General features: G+C 42.6%; 1 protein-coding gene across 3 annotated transcripts in view; it reads left to right on the forward strand.

Annotated features, from left to right (window-relative positions):
• Positions 1-17,384, forward strand: part of ABCC1 (ATP binding cassette subfamily C member 1 (ABCC1 blood group)) — a 55,103-nt gene extending 37,719 nt beyond the window's left edge. For all 3 annotated transcript variants that reach the window (XM_061994124.1, XM_061994126.1, XM_061994127.1), the window contains 12 exons: positions 3,892-3,976; positions 5,186-5,324; positions 6,198-6,405; positions 7,407-7,717; positions 8,485-8,684; positions 9,196-9,322; positions 9,680-9,781; positions 10,821-10,967; positions 12,167-12,325; positions 13,594-13,760; positions 14,511-14,705; positions 15,882-17,384. In XM_061994124.1, coding sequence (XP_061850108.1) covers positions 3,892-3,976; positions 5,186-5,324; positions 6,198-6,405; positions 7,407-7,717; positions 8,485-8,684; positions 9,196-9,322; positions 9,680-9,781; positions 10,821-10,967; positions 12,167-12,325; positions 13,594-13,760; positions 14,511-14,705; positions 15,882-15,990 — 1,949 coding nt within the window. In that variant the 3' untranslated portion in view covers positions 15,991-17,384. The remainder of the gene's footprint in view (positions 1-3,891; positions 3,977-5,185; positions 5,325-6,197; positions 6,406-7,406; positions 7,718-8,484; positions 8,685-9,195; positions 9,323-9,679; positions 9,782-10,820; positions 10,968-12,166; positions 12,326-13,593; positions 13,761-14,510; positions 14,706-15,881) is intronic.
• The last annotated feature ends 2,623 nt before the right edge of the window (positions 17,385-20,007 follow it).

Below are 20,007 nucleotides of genomic sequence, written 5' to 3' on the forward strand. Positions count from 1 at the left end.
ACATTGGAGCAAATGTTTCAGCACAAACTTTGGTTTGTCCTTGAAAAGCCTGGAGCTATTTTGACTCTGTGGGAAGGAAAAGTTGCTCCACAGAAGTGCAACTGTACCATAAGGCTGAAATGTTTTTTAACTGTCTGGTTCATCATTGGTCTTGACTGCAATGCCTGAAAGATACAAGAACAGCACAATTAGTAATTCTAAATCTGGTTTACACTGTGTGGGATGTATTTCACATAGCTGTCTCCCTAGCATTTGGCTCTGTGACTTTGTAGTCAAAAAGCTGAAAAACCTTTTGTTGGCCACTCAGTTAATTTTTTTATATATATATCTGGGAGTTGTTACTCAGTTTTGATTTGGAGAGAAGTGTGGGTAAAAGTACTCTGAGAACACTCAAGGTCTGGATTGTAAGACTTAGTTTAACAGTTGGTGTATCTTGAAAGGAAGTATCACTTGTACCTATTAAATTTTAATGCCTTTGGGTTTTTCTTAAACTTTGTGGACTTAATTTCCCAAATTCTAGTTGTTGTCCTGTACAAAGTAGAAGTGTGTTCTCTGGAAAAGGTAATGTGGCACAGGACTAAGGTGTGCAGGGCCTTACTTGGCCTCTGTGTAAGTTGCTTCCCAATTGCAGCAGTGAAAAGAAAATATAGATTTAGGTTTAAATGCTGAATTTGGAAGGAAGATTACTCCCTTTCTGAATGGCTTTGTATGGTACATATAGGTAGTAGTATGTATTTCATAATAAGAATTAGTTCTCATTATGGACTGGGATTTCAGATCTGTAAGGATTTGACCAGTATTGTGCCTTCATGTCTCGCAGTAAAGCACCACATCACCTGTATGTTGTGTCTCTGCTTCTTTCTAGCAGCATGAGCCTGAGTTAAACTTTGTAGCAGTGATGGGTAGTTAAGATAGTTTGTATGATGCCTGTAGGGATGGTTAGGTGCTTCTGTCCTTCTTGACTCCTTAGAGATGTGTCCTCTCTCTTCGAGATGTTGTAGAGTCTGGACCTGAGTGATAATTCAGGAAACACTTGTCTATATCAAGGAATAATTATAGAATGGTAGGAGTTGGAAGGGACCTTTAGAGAACATATAGTCCAATCCTTCCACTCAAGCAGATCCACCTAGATCAGGTCACAATGGAATGTGTCCAGATGGGTTTGGAAACCTCCAGAGAAGTAGACTCCACACCCTCTCTGGGCAGCCTGTGCCAGGGCTCCCTCACCTCAACAGTGAAATAGCTTTTACTTCAGTAGAGAGAAAGAACAAGGTTGAATTTTGCTAGAAGTAAAATTGACTTGACAGTCAGGACAAGGGATAACGGGAAAAAGTCGGAACACAAAAACTTTTAAACATAAGGAAAAAGTGTTTTCAGCCTCTGCCCCAAATGGCAGAAGGAAATCCAGAGTGCTGTTAGGGGATGAAGATGCTTGGAAGAGTCTCACTGTTCCTTACAAATCCATCTCTGCAGGATGATGACCAGGGACTACACAGTAGATGGGACTAAGTAAACCTGTTCTACCACAGCTCTGTTTGTTGCCCTTGTTTGACTAAAACCACGTGAACAAAAGTTGCCACTCTGAAAACAGGGTGCTTTGCATCTTTAAGGGACTGTCTATGATTCTTGAATGAAGTCTCTTCCCCACTGCTGGGGAAAAAGCATATGGTAGTTCCATGGACATTTTTCTGTCATTGTCAATATGAAACCACTTTAGAGTCACTTCTTTTGATTAGTGCATGTCTTGGAAGGAAGTTTCCTGTTCATCCACTTGTAGCAGTCTGATTTGAATTTGTTTTTCCTCAAAGTTGTCTTTTTTGACTGTGGATGAGATTTGAGATTCAAAAGAGGTCCATTTCAGCAAATTTGGTCCTGCCTTGGCATTTATGCTTTGGTGGTTTAGGTTGTGCAACTTGAATGTGTTTTGTGTTTGTAAAGATTAAAAATGATTGAGTCTATTCTGGAAAAGGTTAATTATATGTGCTTTTAGACTCAGAGCCTTCATTAGAAGGAATGATTGAACCTTTGGAAACAGGTAACTGCTTTTTTTGCCATGTGGCTTTATGTTAGTGCTTGTGTTGGGGTAATATGAATAGTTGCAGTTCCTTTACAAGAGATTGAGGTGTTACTAGAAGAATTTTGTCTGCTCAATGGAAGACAACTGCTTGGCATGCATGGTACTTGTTTGTGTGATGCTACATCAGTTGATGTGTCAGCTTTTAGGTAACTCAGCAGCAGCAATTCTTTATCTCAAACACTTCCATGAGGAAGCTTTAAAATAAGCTTTAAACATGTACCCTGGACCTAGGAGTGTAGTAAGTGTACCCAGAGAGGCATGCCTCAGGATTGAGCCCCAAAGGCTGTTTTTGTTCCTATATGTGTGTTCAGTACACCACAGCTGTTGCTTTTTATCACTTCTAGACAGGATCTTCATTAGTGAGCTTATACTCAAAATGCACATGCCAGATTTACTGTGGCCATCTTGAACATTTTTCGTTCTCAAGAGGTAAATGCAGTGTAAGCAGGAAACCTTTGTAGCCTACAACGTGAAATCAACTGTAAGAGCTGTTAGGGCGGGACAGTTTATTTGTGGTTTTTTTGGTATGTGTGTGTGAAGAACTTCAGTGAAGCTCTAAAATGATATGCTGGAATGCTTGCTGGTTTTCATATGGGATCCTTTCAAAAGAGATACTGTCAAGTGCTTAGAATAACCAGCAGTCCCAGATTGGTTTGCTCCTATTGGTATAAATAAAAATGAGAACTAAATCACTGAACTCTGCCTCTTCACATTTTCAGCTTTTTCTGCTTCTAGACCATACTGAACAGTTCAGCTTTGGGTTTTTGGAGTAATGAGCCAGTGAGTGTGTAGACGTGGGAGGGAACAGCTTTATGTTCAAGCAGTCCGTGCTTAATGTATGGATGAACTGCTTTATATGCATATATTTTGCTTCAGTATAAAAACATGACAGCTTCAGCCTCTAGAGCTGCACCATTTTTCTTACTTACCTTTTGAATAGATGGAAATGGGCTTTTTTTGTTTGTGTAAACCCTGTAAAATGCAAAATTCTGTTTCTGTTACAAATTATGAATTAACTTTAACACTCAAAAATGAGTTCCATTGCTAGTTAATTATTCAGGAGTCAGTCATTTGGTTTGTGTTAGGAAAATGGTGGCATAACTTGAACCTAGAGGTTTTACTCAGGGCACTGTATTACACTGAATTAAGTTGTTCAGAGAGAGCTTGATATTTGATCTTGTGAAGTGTTTTAGACAGTTGTCTCGTGTTCAACATGTCATTACAAATGGGATGTTGTGGGATGTAAAGACTTTTTCTTTTGAAAAGTGACATTCATAGAAAGATTTCTTGCTCAAATTAATGTGATTGCTGTGGTTGCTTTAAAACATGTGGCTTTTGCATGTTGCTTCCTGCTGAATTTTTCAGGAAGACTCAGAAGTTAATAGCACGTGCCTTCTATTCTTACAGCTTCAGTCCATCATTTACTAAAATGTCTTATTGCTATCTGAAATGAAAATAATTTGTGGTTAATGGTGTGTAAAAGATGTGGTTTAAAAAGGAGTGATTGGATTGTTTGGGTTTTTTTTCCCACAGAGTGAGTCACTTGGTACTGCATGCTTTCACATCAAGTACATCCTCATAATTATCTTACATTATTATTACTGACCTACATTTGGTAGAAAATTACATGTTTACTTGGCAAATAGTCCTGTTGGGGATGGAACTAACAGATTTCTTCACCTGGTCAATTATCTGTTAGTATATGTAAATACTTCTGTTTGCACAGTACAGTTTCACCTGACATTTTGGATCCAATGACACCCTTGTATCTTTTTGCTTACCTTTTTCATGTTTACTTTTTCACTCACCCACAGATACAAATAGTCCATCTGGAAAGGAAGAAAAACATGTTGAAAATGGAGTCCTCATGAATGAAGCCCCTGGAAAATTGGTACATCGGTGTGTAGTCTCTCTCTTTATTTCTTCTGTGGTTTATGGTTGATTGGTTGGGTTTTCTTTTATTGCTGTCTATCTGTTCCCCTCTCCCAGATGCTTTTCAGTCATGACAAAACAGTAATTTTGTGGTTATGGTATTTATTAGAGGAAAATATATCATGCTGGATCTTGCAGCTTGAGACAGATGAGGCTACTGCTGCTCTGTGGCTCCAGATCCAACAGTAGCAAGGCTGAAGATGCAGCAAACACAGCACCAAATGGCCTCATTCTGTTCCCAAGTCTGTCTGAGCAGGATGGGAGTTTACTATTAAGAATATAATATACGTGTATGTACAAGGTGGATCTCTCCACGAATTGGGCTCAGACAGTGTCTGCTCCACAGCTGCCCCTGGGTCCCAGTCTCCCCAGTTACTCTCACCTGGGTGTATGAGCGGCTGTGGCTGCAGCACGGCTGCTGTTGCTGGTGTGGGCTGTTGCACACGTGTGGCACGTCTGCTTGCACAGAGCTCTTGTGCTGCTTTTCTCTCCTTGTGAAGAAGAGATTGTGTTGTAGCCAGGATCCATGGGTTTCGCTTATTTTAAAGGGAGAGTTCTGTGTTGGCTAGTCCAGCTTTCATATACTTTCTAAAGGGTCTTGCAGTTGACTGCTGTCAAGTGGGATGAATTGCTAAGTGGAGCTTTAGTAGTACAGCTACTGTTATGCTTGAGAGAGGCCGAAGGCAATCACTCTGATTATACCTTCCCAAAATCAATCTCTTGGTCTATACTTTGTTCTTCTGGTGACTGTCTGGAAGCTAATGAGTGCCTAGGAGTGCAATTGCCTATTTTGATGCCCTTTGTGAGTGCCCTTTTTGCAGTTCAGCAGCTGCACTGTATGTGATGTTGGGGTTTGTAAAGGTTGACGTTGGTGATAGTCAAGCATTTTTCTTTTGGGAATTTGATTGCTCAACCAAGAATTCTTTGACTGCCCAGCCTAGTACTTCTATCTGAAGATGGATACTTGAGAAGTGAATGCCATCAGGGAGGATTAGGAGTGCACTGAGTGCAGAAGGAGAGCGCTAGTAGCCACTGGCTTGATGATAAGTGGTTAGGAGATTATCACCAGAGTAATGTAAACCACTGACTTGGAGCTGTGGACTGCTGAAGCCTATTTATGGAGTAAACACTTGGCCTGTGTCATGCTAAGACTGAAAAATAGATGTTTTCAAACAGACAACTCAGCAACTCTTCAACATACAGCAGAGATGCTGGGAAGTCACAGCAGCAGAGCAGCACAGCAGAGCTACAGAAGCCGCTTGCGGAAAAGAATTCCTGGAAACTGACAGAGGCTGACACAGCGAAGACCGGCAGGGTAAGGTCTCCTGTTCCTGCTTCCTGCACTTTCTTTCAGTTTCAAAATGATTCACAGCTTTCAAAACAAAGTAGCTTTCAAAGATGATGTAACTGGAATGAGAAAGGTCCGAGTGCATTCTTGTAGCTGCTGCCTGTTGTATAGTGCTCGGTAGAAGTGCTGTTGTGCCCTCTGCTCCCGAAGCTGAGCTCTAGGTTTCTGTGCAGAAAGTGTACTGACAGCAAAACTTTTGTTTACTGTGTTGGGCCTGACCACATCAAAGTTTAAAAGAAGAAATTAAAACCTTGCAGCCATTTCTTGGAGAGAGATTGTGACAAATTGAATGACCTAATGAAATCTGCCCTTCAAGTGTAAGGACTTGGAATCGAGTCAGGTGACTTTAAGCCAAGTTTCCACTGTAAACACAAGCATCTAGTCCCAGGCTTTCTGAGAAACCTGAGGGTGAGGTTTCTCAGAAAATGGCAGTTACACCTCCTAGCAGTGTTGCTTGAATCCTCTGGTTAAAGATAGATCAGACAATATAAACCATGTAGAACAAGGATTTACTTAAAGGTTGTATGATCTTGTGGTAAAAAGAGAGAGCCAAAAACTGGAACCCCCTAGTGAAGTTTTTGTCTGACACTGATACTTGTCCCCTACTCTTCCCTTTCCATGGAAGACAAGGGAAGGGTGATGTGTGTCTACTGTGGAGGAATTTTGGGATTGGCAGGTCTCCATTGAATACCTTGCAGCTTGTGTACCTAAGCAGTGGCTTTGCAACTGTTGTATTTTTATGGCCTGATGCAGGGATACTGACTTTAAATAGGAATTGAAAAGGGAGGAATTGCTGGTTCTGAAACTTAATCTACACCTTTTTTTCCCTTCTATCTTCAGGTAAAGGCAACAGTGTACTGGGACTACATGAAAGCAATTGGGCTCTTTATCTCTTTCTTGAGCATTTTCCTCTTTATATGTAATCATGTAGCATCTCTGGCTTCCAACTACTGGCTGAGTTTATGGACAGATGATCCTATTGTCAATGGGACACAGCAGTACACGGATGTCAGGCTGGGAGTGTATGCAGCACTGGGAATTTCTCAAGGTTTGCCTGGTCTTGTCTCTTAAGCTTAGCTGTTTCAGGATGTTTCTAATTCCCTTGGTGACTTTGTATCTTTAGAACTGGAGCACTGGCACAGGCTGCCCAGGGAGCTTGTGGAGTCTCCTTCCTTGGAGGTCTTCAAGCCTGCCTGGACATGTTCCTATGCGACCTGATCTAGGTGAACCTGCTTCTGCAGGGGGTTGGACTGGATGATCTCTAAAGATCCCTTCCAACCCCTACCATTCTATGATTCTGTGAACTGCAGCAGCAGTTTGCAGAGTATTTGAGTGTGGATTTGTTGGGTGTTTTTTTTCCTTTATAGAAAGATGAAAAACTTGAGTGAATTAAAAAAAAAAAAACAACAAGCAAACCAACCCATAAAATTACTCAGTGAAGATGATTTTCTTTGCCAAAGCAAGAATGAAAGTGGTTTGCAGGGATTGATGAGCCAGCAGTTGGGTGACAAAATGTCTGATCCGCTGTCCTGGCTCACAGGGACAGTTTGTCACAGGAGGCCATGGCCACACTGACTTCCTTGCAGCCATGGCCTGGCTGTGTAAGCTGTTGCTTCCTCTGGCTATTTGAAAGTCAATCCAAAGTACCACAGGGAGGCCAGCTCAGCAGCTTTTTATGACTCCTCTTTGTTGTCAAAGTTTGTTTGCCATGAAATCTAACAACCCAAGTACTCCACTTCAGAATTACCATAAAAATCCTGCAATAAATCTAAATGCCACCTTAAAATTCAGTGGCCTTTGCTCAGTGAAAGTGCTCAAATCTTACACAAAATGTTGTGATGGAGAAACAGCTTCTTCCATGAAAGAAATGTGGTGTTTTCACTGACTTAATTTCTTTTTACAGTTCTTTGGAGCAATTGCTAAGACTACCTGTAGTGGACCCCAGCTCTCAGGATTATTGTGCTGGAGGTTTGCTAATGTTAAGACAAAATGAAGAAACATGTTTTGTGTGAGAAGGGGAAGCAGTTAAAAACCTATCTTCTTTCCTAGGTATTGCTGTGTTTGGCTACTCGATGGCTGTGTCCATAGGGGGAATACTTGCATCACAACACCTGCACCATAACCTGCTGCACAGTGTCCTCAGGTCTCCAATGAGCTTTTTTGAACGTACACCCAGTGGGAATCTGGTGAACCGTTTCTCCAAGGAAATAGATACCATTGACTCCACCATTCCACCAATCATCAAGATGTTCATGGGCTCGACATTTAACGTGATTGGGGCTTGTATCGTCATTCTGCTGACCACACCTATAGCTGCTGTCATCATTCCACCTCTGGGACTTATGTACTTGTTTGTACAGGTAGGGGGTTTTACCTGGAGGCACTGGATTAGCAGTCCTTGGTTATTTAAGACAGTTCTTTTCTGACTCTGCACTGGGATGGACTTTACTGTGTTTGACTTGAGTTGTGCTTGACTGGCAGTGCTTTGTGTGGTTTATTAACTAGCTGATGTTAGCAGAGCATTTCCTTCTGTTGTCAAGGGTAGAATGACTTCTGTGCAGAAGGTAATCCTTTAATGTCTGAGCAGACTTTATAAAAATGCCATTAGATTCTGAGCCCAAATATGGAAAATGTGGACTTTTGAAAACTTGCTTCCAAAAAGAGCAGCATTTAGAGGTGTTGTGTGTGCACTGATGATGTGTCTGTTTTGTCAGAATATTGTTTACAGAGCAAGAGAAATGGCAGCCTCTAGTAGAGCCAGGTACAGGTTGGAGAGAAGAACCTGTGTTTTGACTTTGACTCTTGAATTAGTGAATCCATTAGACTTAGGAAAAAACTTAGAGGCAGTGATGTATGTGTTTTATACTGTTGAACTAAGCTTGCAGAGACTAGAAAGAGGAGAAAATGACGATGGTGTGAGATGATTTGATTGGCGATTGTTTCAAGACAACAGCTTGTATGTTATAGTATAACACTTTTTTTAGGCCTAAAAGTGTTGAAGAAGGTGTTCCCATGTGTAAGCTGAACCTCTGTACCTGCCCAAATGGCAGGGAACTCTCTTACAATTCCCTTTGTCTTTTCAGACACAGCCTGGATGTAACCATAGTTCTCATGCTCTGATTTACAGAGATTTTATGTGGCCACTTCTCGCCAGCTCAAGCGCCTCGAGTCTGTCAGTCGTTCCCCTGTATATTCTCACTTCAATGAGACTCTCCTGGGAGTCAGTGTCATTCGAGCCTTTGAGGAGCAGAAACGTTTCATAAAGCAGAACGACATCAAAGTGGATGAAAATCAGAAAGCTTATTATACAGGCATTGTTGCAAACAGGTAACAAGTGGGACTCAAATCCTCTATAAGGAGGACATGGTTCTTCTGCCTGTGCTCCTTATCAGTGACAACTGTCAGCATGCTTGTCCAGGGTGTAGGGAAGCCTGTGTGGGTGTAACTGGTTTCTCAGGTGTTCTGCCTAAACTTCTGTGATAGAAAATAAATTCAGAAGTAATCTTAATTCTTTCTGAGACATCGTGCCTTACTTCTGGGTAATGTTTCCAAAAAACTCTTTGTTTCTTGATGCCAATGTGAACCACAGCTGCTTTCTGAACTAAGACAGGAATTTATGCACCTGAAATGTTTGTTTAATGTTGGATGCCTCTAGGTTTGCATGCTAGGTTTGCAAGCAGAACCTCCATTGTCTTGTGTTTCCAGTGTCACTGGCAGTATGCACATGCCCTATTACTAATCTATTCCAAACCAAGATGTGTGGCAGAACATTAGCCACATTCCTCCTTCTCTGTGGGTGAATGACTGGAAAGGTGTGTTACGTTTGTCTGTGTTGCAGGTGGCTGGCTGTCCGTCTGGAGTATGTGGGGAACTGTATTGTCCTCTTTGCAGCACTGTTTGCAGTGATTGCCCGCAGCAAACTCAGTGCAGGACTGGTTGGCCTCTCGGTGTCCTACTCACTGCAGGTAATTTGACCTTTTTTGGTTTGTTTTTTTTAAAAAAGCAAACCTCTGAATGGTAAGACTGCATCACAAAGTCAGGACCTTGCCACTACTTTGGAGGGAGAACTAATATAAAGAACATAGGAAGAGAATGACAACTACAAATAGCAGCTGGAAAGATGCTGCTATGTTCGTTCTGTGCCTTGCCTCTGTGAGGGTATGTGGCTAAGATGACTCATCCCCTGCATATTCGAGGCATCTGGATCCCTTAGCCAAGATCTTGTCTGTGTGTATGCAGTGATTGGTTGTTTCATGTTTCTTATCTATTGCAGGAAACATGTTTAGTGTAAACTGCTTCTAGACTTCTCCTTCTTCTTGCAGGTTACAGCATACTTGAACTGGCTGGTTCGCATGTCATCCGACCTGGAGAGCAACATTGTTGCTGTTGAAAGAGTCAAGGAATATGTTGAGATGGAGAAGGAGGTACCTTCAGTTGTCCACTACCCCTGTAGAAGTCAATGCCTTGTTCTGAGGTCTCGCCCATAGCCTATCTGAGTGGGCTGTAGAGTGCAGTTGGGCGTGTGCTCTGAGCTGAGGGAGGGGACAGAGCTTAGTGCTGTCAGTGCCCTCCCTCTAGGGACGGGCTGCATCTTCCCAGTAGTTCCTGTGGGTGATTTTGAGGTGCATCCCCTGATACTTACACAAAGTTGTTCAGGAAATGTGCTGTTCTGCCATGGGCTAAGCAGTGGAGCTATAAAAATGTTTTGGTTTCCTGAGAGCCTAAACATTTGTGTATGTGTGTGTGTTTCTCTCTTTGCTCTCTGTGTGGGAAGTGAAGAGGTTTTACCTTTTATTTGTTTTAAGTCAAATCACCTAACAACTTCTTTCATCTGCAGTTGTGCCACTTCTGGCTACAGAACAGAGTTCCCTGTAGCTTCTCTTTTCTATGCCAGTCACTCAAACCTGACTCAAATCACTATTTTTGCAGCCAAACCTTATGAGGACCCTGCCTAGAATTTGTGTTCAGGTTCAGTGAGCAGAACAGTGTTTATACAGTTAAAAGCCACTTTGTTTGGCACTGGCAGTGAATATAGTGAGGTGTTGTCTCATCTCCCATCTCTCTGAGAGGCTGAGGCAGCAGCTGTTTATCAGGTTATTAATCTTTTAGTGCTTATGTCTCAGTTGAACCACTTCTAGTTGCGGGTCTGGCTTCCCCAGGGGTTTCCTTATTGTGGTGGGGGTGTAGAAGCAGGTGATCTGAAGATGTGCTGCCAATATGATTCTGCCATTTCTAAGAGGAAAGTTTATCCAGCAAATGGGAGTTGTGACAGTAAAGCCCTTGGCTTCATGTACCATTTTATCTGCCTTGGGACAACTCTTCCATTCTCTTTCCATTATCATCGCAGCTCCTTTTGCAAATTACACACTAACAAGGATGTGTTTTGATTGCTTTCCTCGAGTCATCTGAGCCCATGTCCAGAGGAAGGAGGAACTGATAGATGTGCTTGTGTGGTTCTTTCAGGCTGAATGGAGTATTGAACAAACTGCACCACCAAGTACCTGGCCCGAGGAAGGGAAGATTGAGTTTCGAGGTTATGGTTTACGCTACCGGGAAGACTTGGATTTGGTTCTGAAAAACATAAATGTTACCATAAATGGGGGTGAGAAGGTAATGAATCTGAGTGTTACTGTTTATAAGTCTGCAGGCATAAGCCAGACAGAGGTCTAACCCTGTTCTGTGGTGTATCTTGGGTCCTGAACTAGAAGAGCTTCTGTAGAATCTGTAACTTGCAGATGTAGTGGACTCGCATCCCTTTCAAGGTGTCCTGCCTCATGAGATGAACTAGTATGTGGGCTTGTGAAGTATCTTTTGGTCTGGATTCATAAGGAAGTGAGATTTATGCTGTCTTCTTTCCCCTTCCCAGGAAATGTGGCTAATTTGTTTGCCGTAAACAAACAATACAGGTTGCAGACAGATTAAACTTAATTATTATCTCAAGAAAATAAGCTACTAAGTAAAGGGGGGGAATCTAGTGAGAGAAAAGTTGCAAGATTGGACTCTGCAGGAAGAAGTGGGCCTTCAGAGTAGATTCTTTGGATCTGGCCAAATTGATGGTGGTATGTGTCTGTCTCTCCTAGTGCTTCCTTGCACATGTGCCCGTGTGCATCCTGACCCAGTCCTATGGGGATTTTCTGATGGCTAATGATAGCGTGATCTTGCATGTCAGCATGAAAGGTGGCTGCCAGACACATCTGCTCTCTGGCTTATTTGTGGCATTTACTTTTTTCCTGAGTGCATGCTTTCTACCTACAAATATAGGTAGAATATCACCTCAAGTGGTTAGAAAGGGCAGGTAGCAAGAGATATAGGAACCAACCAAAGCAACATTCGTTTGTATTTAGTAAAGAAGAAAAGAGCTGGTGAAGAAGACTTCAGTCTAACTTGGAAGCAAAACATACAATGTGAAGCTGAGTACTTTTGGTTTATTTTTTTGCTATAAATTCAAATATCAGGTGTCAAAGATTCAAATATGAAGCCAGCATTTATAACTGTGAAGCATGAACCAAACAAAGGGTTAGGAATGGCTTGTTCTGGTCTAGCTCCATCATTAGCAATGCAGTGTGTCTTTCTAGAAAAATGGAGTACTTCTGTGATTGGATTGCACATTTTGACTGCTTTTTGTTCTTAGTTTTTTCATATCCAGAGATTTTTCCTTCTCTTTTGATCAGCCTCAATTTGTTGTGCTGTTTCGGGGTGTTGATAGCTCAGTGAATGTGACAATCTTCTGCAGACATGTGAGTTTCAGGTAGATGCTTGGAAATAACTTTTTAACTCTTCCCCACCGTTCCTGTCTTTGTTCTCGACAGATTGGAATAGTTGGAAGAACAGGAGCTGGAAAATCCTCACTTACTTTAGGTTTGTTTAGGATTAATGAAGCAGCTGAGGGAGAAATTATTATTGATGGAATTAATATTGCAAAGATAGGGCTGCATGACTTGCGGTTCAAGATCACCATCATCCCTCAGGTAGGTGGGAAATCCTGCCATTACCACAACTCATTTTGTAACAGTGCTGTTTCTGAAATGCACTAGGGAGAAGATATTTATTCCTTTTCTGATCTCTTGCTATGAAATGGAGTCATTTCAGCAGCATGCTCTTTCATGGACTTGAAACTGAGTTTTATTCCTAGATTGGCTTTGATTTACTGGTGCTGGGTAACAGGTAGGAGCTTGGCTACAGCTGACTAGTGATGTGGAAGCAAAAGCTTGACCTTTGCACTCTGTCAGCACCCCACGCTGATCACTGAACTGCTACAGACAGCTCAGCCTGTGTAGAAGGTCTTATCCCAGCTAAATACCTGAATGGGTTCTTAGTTAACTGGCTCTCTGTCACAGGCTGCCCAGGGAGGTGGTGGAGTCCTCATCCCTGGAGATATTTAAAAGCCATGTAGCTGAGATGTGCTGAGGGACATGATTTAATGGTGGACTTGGCAGTATGTGGTTAGTGGTTGGACTTGATGATTTTAAAGGTCTTTTCCAACCAAAAATGCTTCTATGATTCTATAATGTTGGGAAATAAAGGCTTTAGAGTCTCAAGTCTTCTTACTGTGTAGCCTTTATTGCCTGCCTATTCGGATTCAAAGTAAGACCATAAAACATGTTTATATAAATCACTCTTACAGCATGCTGGCAAAAACAAGTGAGCACATTTTAAGAGGTGTTTTGCACAACTTCTTTTGGAAATTGGGGGAGGGACCTTTGCTTTATCTTGTTGATCACTTCACATCAATCTGACACTACTAGGTCAAAAGTATTTCCAAAGGAGTATTCCTCCATGTCCAAGGAAAAAAAAACAACAACATTCATTTCATTAATAGCAGCTGAAGACTTGTGAAATATTTACAGATGGGGTAATTCCTAAGAAATGGAAAGTTGACTTAGAGGTCCCTGCTGCAGAAGATTGGACAAGGAGTGCCTGTTCTGTAACTTAGTAGCCCAATAAACACAAAGTTGACTTTTTCTTTTCCTTTCTGGATTTATAAGTTACTGACTCATGGAAAGCTCTGAAGTGCCAGAGTCTGCAGAGGGCAGGAGTCAAGCCCCCAAGAGGAATTAGGGGGAGGGAGAATAACTTGCTGTTATTGGAAAAAGTGAGACCTCACTCCTAAACTCAGTAGATGAGCTTGGATGCAGCTGCATCCGGACACATTGTTTTCCTTTCACTATCTAAGAAATATTTTTGGAGCACTTGCCATGTTCTGTGTATATTGTGAGTTGCCTCTCTCTGTGACTAGGATCCAGTATTGTTTTCTGGCTCTCTGCGTATGAATCTTGATCCTTTTAACCAACACTCCGATGAAGATGTTTGGAGGTCTTTGGAACTGTCTCACCTGAAAACCTTTGTGTCATCCCTTCCTGAAAAACTTAATCATGAGTGTGCTGAAGGTGGAGAGAACCTCAGGTAGGTTGAAGAACCATGCTGTGAAACTTGCCTTAAGAACCAAATAAGAACTGGGACGGGGGTGTGTGCTCCTGCCATCTGCAGCTAGACTTTCCACATCCAGAGACCTTTACAGTTCATTTGTGACACTGACTGTGGCAGTAGCAATGCAGTGTGAGGCTCCTCCAACCCTGCCCCATAGGATATTGTGGACAGGGAATTGAGGCAGTCTTAAGGCATGACCAGGCAATCGACCAACTAGAGGGTTCTCAACATGATTTAAATTCTCTAGTTTGGGAATACTTCGAATGCTGTGGGGTTTGGCAGCTTGGGCAGTCTTGGAAAGGGTTTTAGCAGCAGCAGCCAGCTATGTATGGTGAACGCTCTGAGCTTACCATGGCTCTTGCTCAACAGATGCAGTTTTTCTAAGGGAGCTGTTAGCTTGCTTTTTGCACTGTGACAGAGATATATGTTCAGTCTGTAGAAACCATTTAAAGTCCAGTCCTCAACACTGTACTGATGCAGTGAATCAGTCTGTTGCAGGAAACAGTTGGAGTGTATTCTCTTACTGTGTTGCCAAGACTTCATTGTGTGGGGGATGGGGGATACCATTAGTTACTCAACAGTGTAGTAGTAAGACTGACCTTACCTATTTTGTTGGATTCTTGGGCCTATACTTTAAGGAGTGCTTACAAGGAGTTAGGTGGCTTCAAAGTGAATACTGCAAACATACTCTGACTTGTTTCCTCACTCTCCATCCCATCGGCGTAGTGTGGGACAGCGCCAGCTGATCTGCCTGGCACGAGCTCTCCTCAGGAAGTCCAAAATCCTGGTTCTAGATGAAGCCACAGCTGCTGTTGATCTTGAAACAGATAACCTTATACAGTCAACAATAAAATCTCAATTTGAAGAATGTACTGTATTAACTATAGCACATCGGCTGAACACAATCATGGACTACACAAGGTGAAGTATTATCACTGCTGTCTTGAAGAATGCAGTGTGTGACCTGCACTGTGCTCTGCTTGTGTTAGCTAAATGTTTACCAGTGCCTTTTTAGCCTCTTCTCTGAAGAACTGCTGGAATCCCTGAGTAGATGGGGGTGGTGTGTGTCTGTGTGAACTGGCTTGCAGCGTGGCTGTGCTTGGCCTGGGGAGCTCCCGATCCCTCTGTCGCACTGCAGTTGTGTCATTCCTGCCCAAGTAGATTAGGGAGGGGAGGGATATGAGAACAGGAGGCTGTCCCTGCCTCTTACCCTAGTTTAGACACAACTGGGCTCAGACAGCATAAGGAGTCAAAGGGGCAGATCCTGCACTTCTCTGAAGTCGATTTGCTTTCCATGAATTCAGCTCACAGTTCATACAGCTTCCCTCATCCTCAGCTGCCTTGTTAAGGTGTGGCTGGGGACAGCTTTTGTCTCATCATTTCAATTTTAAAATCTCTTGTTGTTTTTATCACAGAATGCCAGAGGGCAAAGTGACCAGTTATAAGATTTTGTGTATACTTCTGTAGACATTCATGTGCTGTCAATAGTGCAAGATAAGAGCCAGGACTGGCACCTGCAGTGCTCTCACCAGATAAACACCCAGTTCAGTCCTGGCAGCAGGTAATGCTGTGCAGCAGCACCTGCTTAGGGCTTAGTGAGCACCTCTGCAGTGCCTGGCTGACGATTGAAGGCAACATTTGAACTGTGAGCTCACTGTGATAACTTGCTTTGTAAACTTCCTGATTCCAGCTGCACATCTGCTTTGCATAAGCCAGGTCTGTATTTGTGTTTGTCAGCAGAAGCTGTGTAACAGCAGCAGTGTAAAGTTATGGGAAGGTTATTGCAGGTCTTGCAAGGTCTTTAGGGACTCTCACTCCTTGACAAGAAATGCTTCCATCTCATTTCTGGCTGGCTCATAGCACAATCCAAATTCTCACAGATGCTATATCAAAAATACACCAGGCAGGCCATCTGCAATGAGGTCAGGAAGGACAGAGTTGAGAACCTGCCCATTCATACAGTCTGTACTGGTTTTGGTTGCATAAAACGGCTGTGCTACAGTTAGTGTCTGTCTGTACACATACATCTCTGTTTGATGGCTTTCTGGATCTTCTTATGACCATGTTTTGTTTTGGTTTTTTTTCCTTATTTTACAGAGTTTTAGTCCTGGACAGAGGAGAAGTGGTAGAGTGTGGTAGCCCAGACCACCTACTTCAGGATAAAGGCATTTTCTATAGCATGGCCAAAGATTCCGGCTTGGTGTAGCATTTGAACTTGGTTAGTTCCTGTGGAGAAGAGGGAGGTGACACATTGAGAGAACTGCAACTTCTCCCGTGCTGATGTGAACAGTGCAGTTCACTTTCAGACCTAGTGAAGTCAGCCAGAGCGTGGCAATGGAAAAAATGCACTCTTCTTTCCTTTTCTTCACATGTCTCCTTGTCACTGATTGTAGCCAACTTGAGGAGAAGCACATCCACCGTGCATGGCACTTCCCAGGAGTCTGTTTCACGCTCAATTGTCAGGCAGAGTGAGTCAGCAGAGAAGTTCTGAAAAACTTTTCCTTTCCATCTGTTGTTCTGAAGCCTCCCTCTGTATGTTTTTTTTTTTCCTGTTTCAAATATTTTTGCAAATGCTAGTTATTTGCTTGTTTGCTGATTCCTCATTTGAGCCATCTATTGTGGGATGCATTTGGAACATTTTGTGGCATATAGTACTATAGTCCAAAGAATTTTCTTCTTGTGAAATAACATGTGTGCCAGACTTTCTCATTATGGCATTTACTGTATATGGTTAATGCTTTTATGCATTCTCCTCAAGGTTTCATGTGTTTACAGTGTCTAGCAGCAAGTCCACCGTCACGTCAGTAGGGCTGATGTGAAAAGTCAACTTCAAAGCAGTACTTGAGCATGTCTAGAATGACAATCACTCCAAAACCAAATTTGTGCAGCAGTTGGTGTGTTGCAGTATGCAGTACCTCACCTTACCCCTGGCTCACTCAGCAATTCTGACCTTGGCTAGTGAATCCTGGTTGGGCCTGTGGATTTGAGGCTGAGAAGGGAGGACTTGCCCGAGCAGAGGTTGCAGGCTGGGCGTGGTATTGATTGTAATACCCTTGGCTTTGGCAGTTCTGTGCTTTAATAGAAGTTCTGTCACATCAAGGACCATTAGCCTTATACTGAAGACACATGCCCTTCATGCTGCTGCTGTTGACTCTTGAATTTTGTGGGAAATTGTTCTGTTACAATTTTTTTTTTGAAGTTCTACTGGTTTTAAAGTTTTGTGTCAGGAGGGTCTAACAATTTGATTATCAGTAGAGTCTGCTTTTCAAGATCTGTGTTGAATGTTCAGTTTTCTGTGGGAAGAAAAAAGTTACTTTTTCTCATGTTCTGATTAGTCTTATTTTAAAGGAAAATGCTGGAAGAAAGCAAACTGAATCGGATGGACCCAAATACTCAGCACTCTGAGAATGTGGACTTCTGTGAACGATATTGCTGACCTTAATACTAGACAAGTCTTCTTTAGAGTAAAACTATTTATTTTTTTGTAAATTATGACTCTCTGAAATGGAATAGACTGAAATTTTCTTTGGTATTTTTTGTAATGACTATACAAATATTTGCAAAGAACTTGCAGTAAAAACCAAAAAGTTTTAAAGGTAACGTGGTGTGTCGTTTCTTGCTTTGTATTTGACAAAGACTAACTTCAGCAGTTCAGGGTTTTTCCATGAAAATAGGAATTATTGGTACTGCTTAGAATAGCCAGACTGCTAGGCCTGATGTCTTGGAGGTGTTGGGGTGGGTAAGAAAGCTTGAGTGCAAACAAATGTGTGCTATGTGAGAGCTGGGTCACATCTCATGGTTTGTCTTGTAATTGGAGCACTGCAGTTTGTTGAGCAGGCCAGGTAATGGTGCATCAGTGGAGCAGGATTCAGTGGTGCTGTGGACCTTTGACATATCTGTGGTGTCCGTGGCCCGTGTCTGCCAGTGGGCAGCTTGGTGTTAACTTTGTCTATGGAAATGGCAAGGGGTGATTTGGGAGTTTGGGGAGAAGCAGTAGGTTTTGATTTTTTCAAGTCATCTAACACTTCTGTAGCATTGTGGTGGACAGAAGAGTGGAAAGATTGGAGCAAATGGTTAGTAAGGAGTGGAGTACAGAGCAGAGAAATGTGCTTGTCGGGTAAGGTGTGTGACTGGTGGTGTTTTACACAGCTGCGTTAAAACAGAGATAAATCTATCTGTAGAGGAAGAAGTGTGAATACTATCATGAGACCTTTCCTGCTTGGGGACACTTTGTGATCCTTTCCCTTTTGTCCCTTCTTGAGAGAGCTCTGGGAAGGAAAGGAGGAGAGGAGCTGCTGGTATTGGACAATCCAGACACTAAAGCTGTCTGTGCTCTCTTCTTATGCATGCAAACTAGTTATCACCAACCACCTTCCACAAGGCAGAGCTGTGGAGAGCTCTGTGGGTTTAGTGCAACTCGTTAGTGAGATGAAGATGCTGCCAAGTACTCTGCAGGTCTGGGATTGCATTCAAAGGAAGTTGCATTGCTAGAGTTCCTCAGGGCAGAGTGGTTTCGGATTTGAGGAAACGATGCTTCCCATTGCACACGGATGAACATTGATTTACGAGCCTTGACAGACTCAGGTAAGTCCTTTGAAAACAATGGAAGTGCACTTAGGAGCATGGTTTGTATGAAATACAGAACTGCAGAAGTATGCTTTCACTGTGTCAACTGTTTGTGGTGGAGGTGTCTGTGTAGGAATGACTTAAACTGTATTTGCCATCTCAAATTGGAAACACTGGAAAGTGTCACTGGACATTCTCTGTCTTATTCATTGGCTGTTTGTGATCATTTGGGGAACTGTGTGTCCAAAATGCTGTATGTTGGAGAATAACCTTCTAAATAGTGCAGCAAGGGGTCAGAAGGCTGCTCATTGTGTATGCTTCAGTCTTGTTCTTTTTCAACAGTGGGGTTGCTATTATGCATCCCTGTGTCCTCCTAGTTTTATATATTTATACACTTACTAGCACAAACCATTCTGCCCCAGCTCTGCAGTAGATATGCTTTTCTGTTTGCTCTAAATACCTGTCAGTGCTTTGTGCTGTTGCAGCATTGATTCATGATCCTGATTCCAAATGTCTGTCCTCATAAAAAAGACCAATATCTTGTCTGGATGGAACTTGAACAAAATTGTATTATGTATAATGAGGATAGGTCTGAGCTAACCTTTACTGCACACAGAGCTAACTGAACAATGTAACTTTCTTCCCTCAGAACCAATGTGTAAGAGCAGTGTCATGCAAGTACCTTGAGGTACCATGAGGTAGGGGTGATATAGCTGTGAGATCCTGCTTCAGCTAGGAAAGAGAGGGCATGGACTGATCCCTGCATGCAATGTCACTGGGACCAGCTGCACAAAATGATACAACTTGCTGCAAGGTAGAGTATTAGAGTCTGACATTAAAACCTTATTTAATCTGTTTTCCTTTTTGTGCTGCTCATACTTGGGACGGGCATGTTTGGGTAAGTGAAATCAAACCTAAGGGCATGTGATCTCCAGTGAGTACAACCTGGTGCCATACAACAGGCGCTAGAGATACTGCAGCCCGGGGTGGTGAGGCTTCCCTCCAGCTGCTTGGAGGTTCAGGGGTGTAACACTGAATTCCAGCAGCTGAGCATGGAGCGATGTAGCAAACCTTTATTTTCTTTGAATGCCTGGATGTCACGTGTCTTCTGTTATGCAGCAAAGCTGATGCCAGCTCTGAAAGATGGTGTCTAGGACAGGAGATGGGAACCGTACCAGGAGCATGAGCTGCAACAAGCAGTTTAGTCCTTGAGAAAGAGGTGAGCTGGGAACCTTCATCCACCTGCTGCAGAGCAGAGTTTCCCTGAAGTGTATTGCTGTGGCACAGCCCCAGTTCATCCTGTTCTTGTCCTCCAGGTCCCCTCCTGGAATTATCTGCCCATCCGGAGCATCTTCTTTGCTGGTAGTCTTGTCCTTCTTTAGATGGGCAGGTTCTCCCCTCCTGCAGAGCATGTGGAAACCTCACTCTGTCGCTGTCATTTTTTAAATAAAGATGACACAGTTAAATACATCAGCAGAAAAAAAACCCCAAACCTTATTTAGCTGCATTCCTGACTATTTATATGTATTTTGTGAAAAAGTTGCCAAGGCTCTGAAGTAAGTGGCCAGACTTGGCACCCTTGCTCTTATCTAGAGAAAGGCCCTGGGTCATTCTGTGCTCTATGGACCATTTTTCCTAGGACTCTCATCCCTCAAAG

The sequence above is a fragment of the Colius striatus genome, chromosome 3, assembly GCF_028858725.1.
Source record: "Colius striatus isolate bColStr4 chromosome 3, bColStr4.1.hap1, whole genome shotgun sequence".
Taxonomy (NCBI): domain Eukaryota; kingdom Metazoa; phylum Chordata; class Aves; order Coliiformes; family Coliidae; genus Colius; species Colius striatus.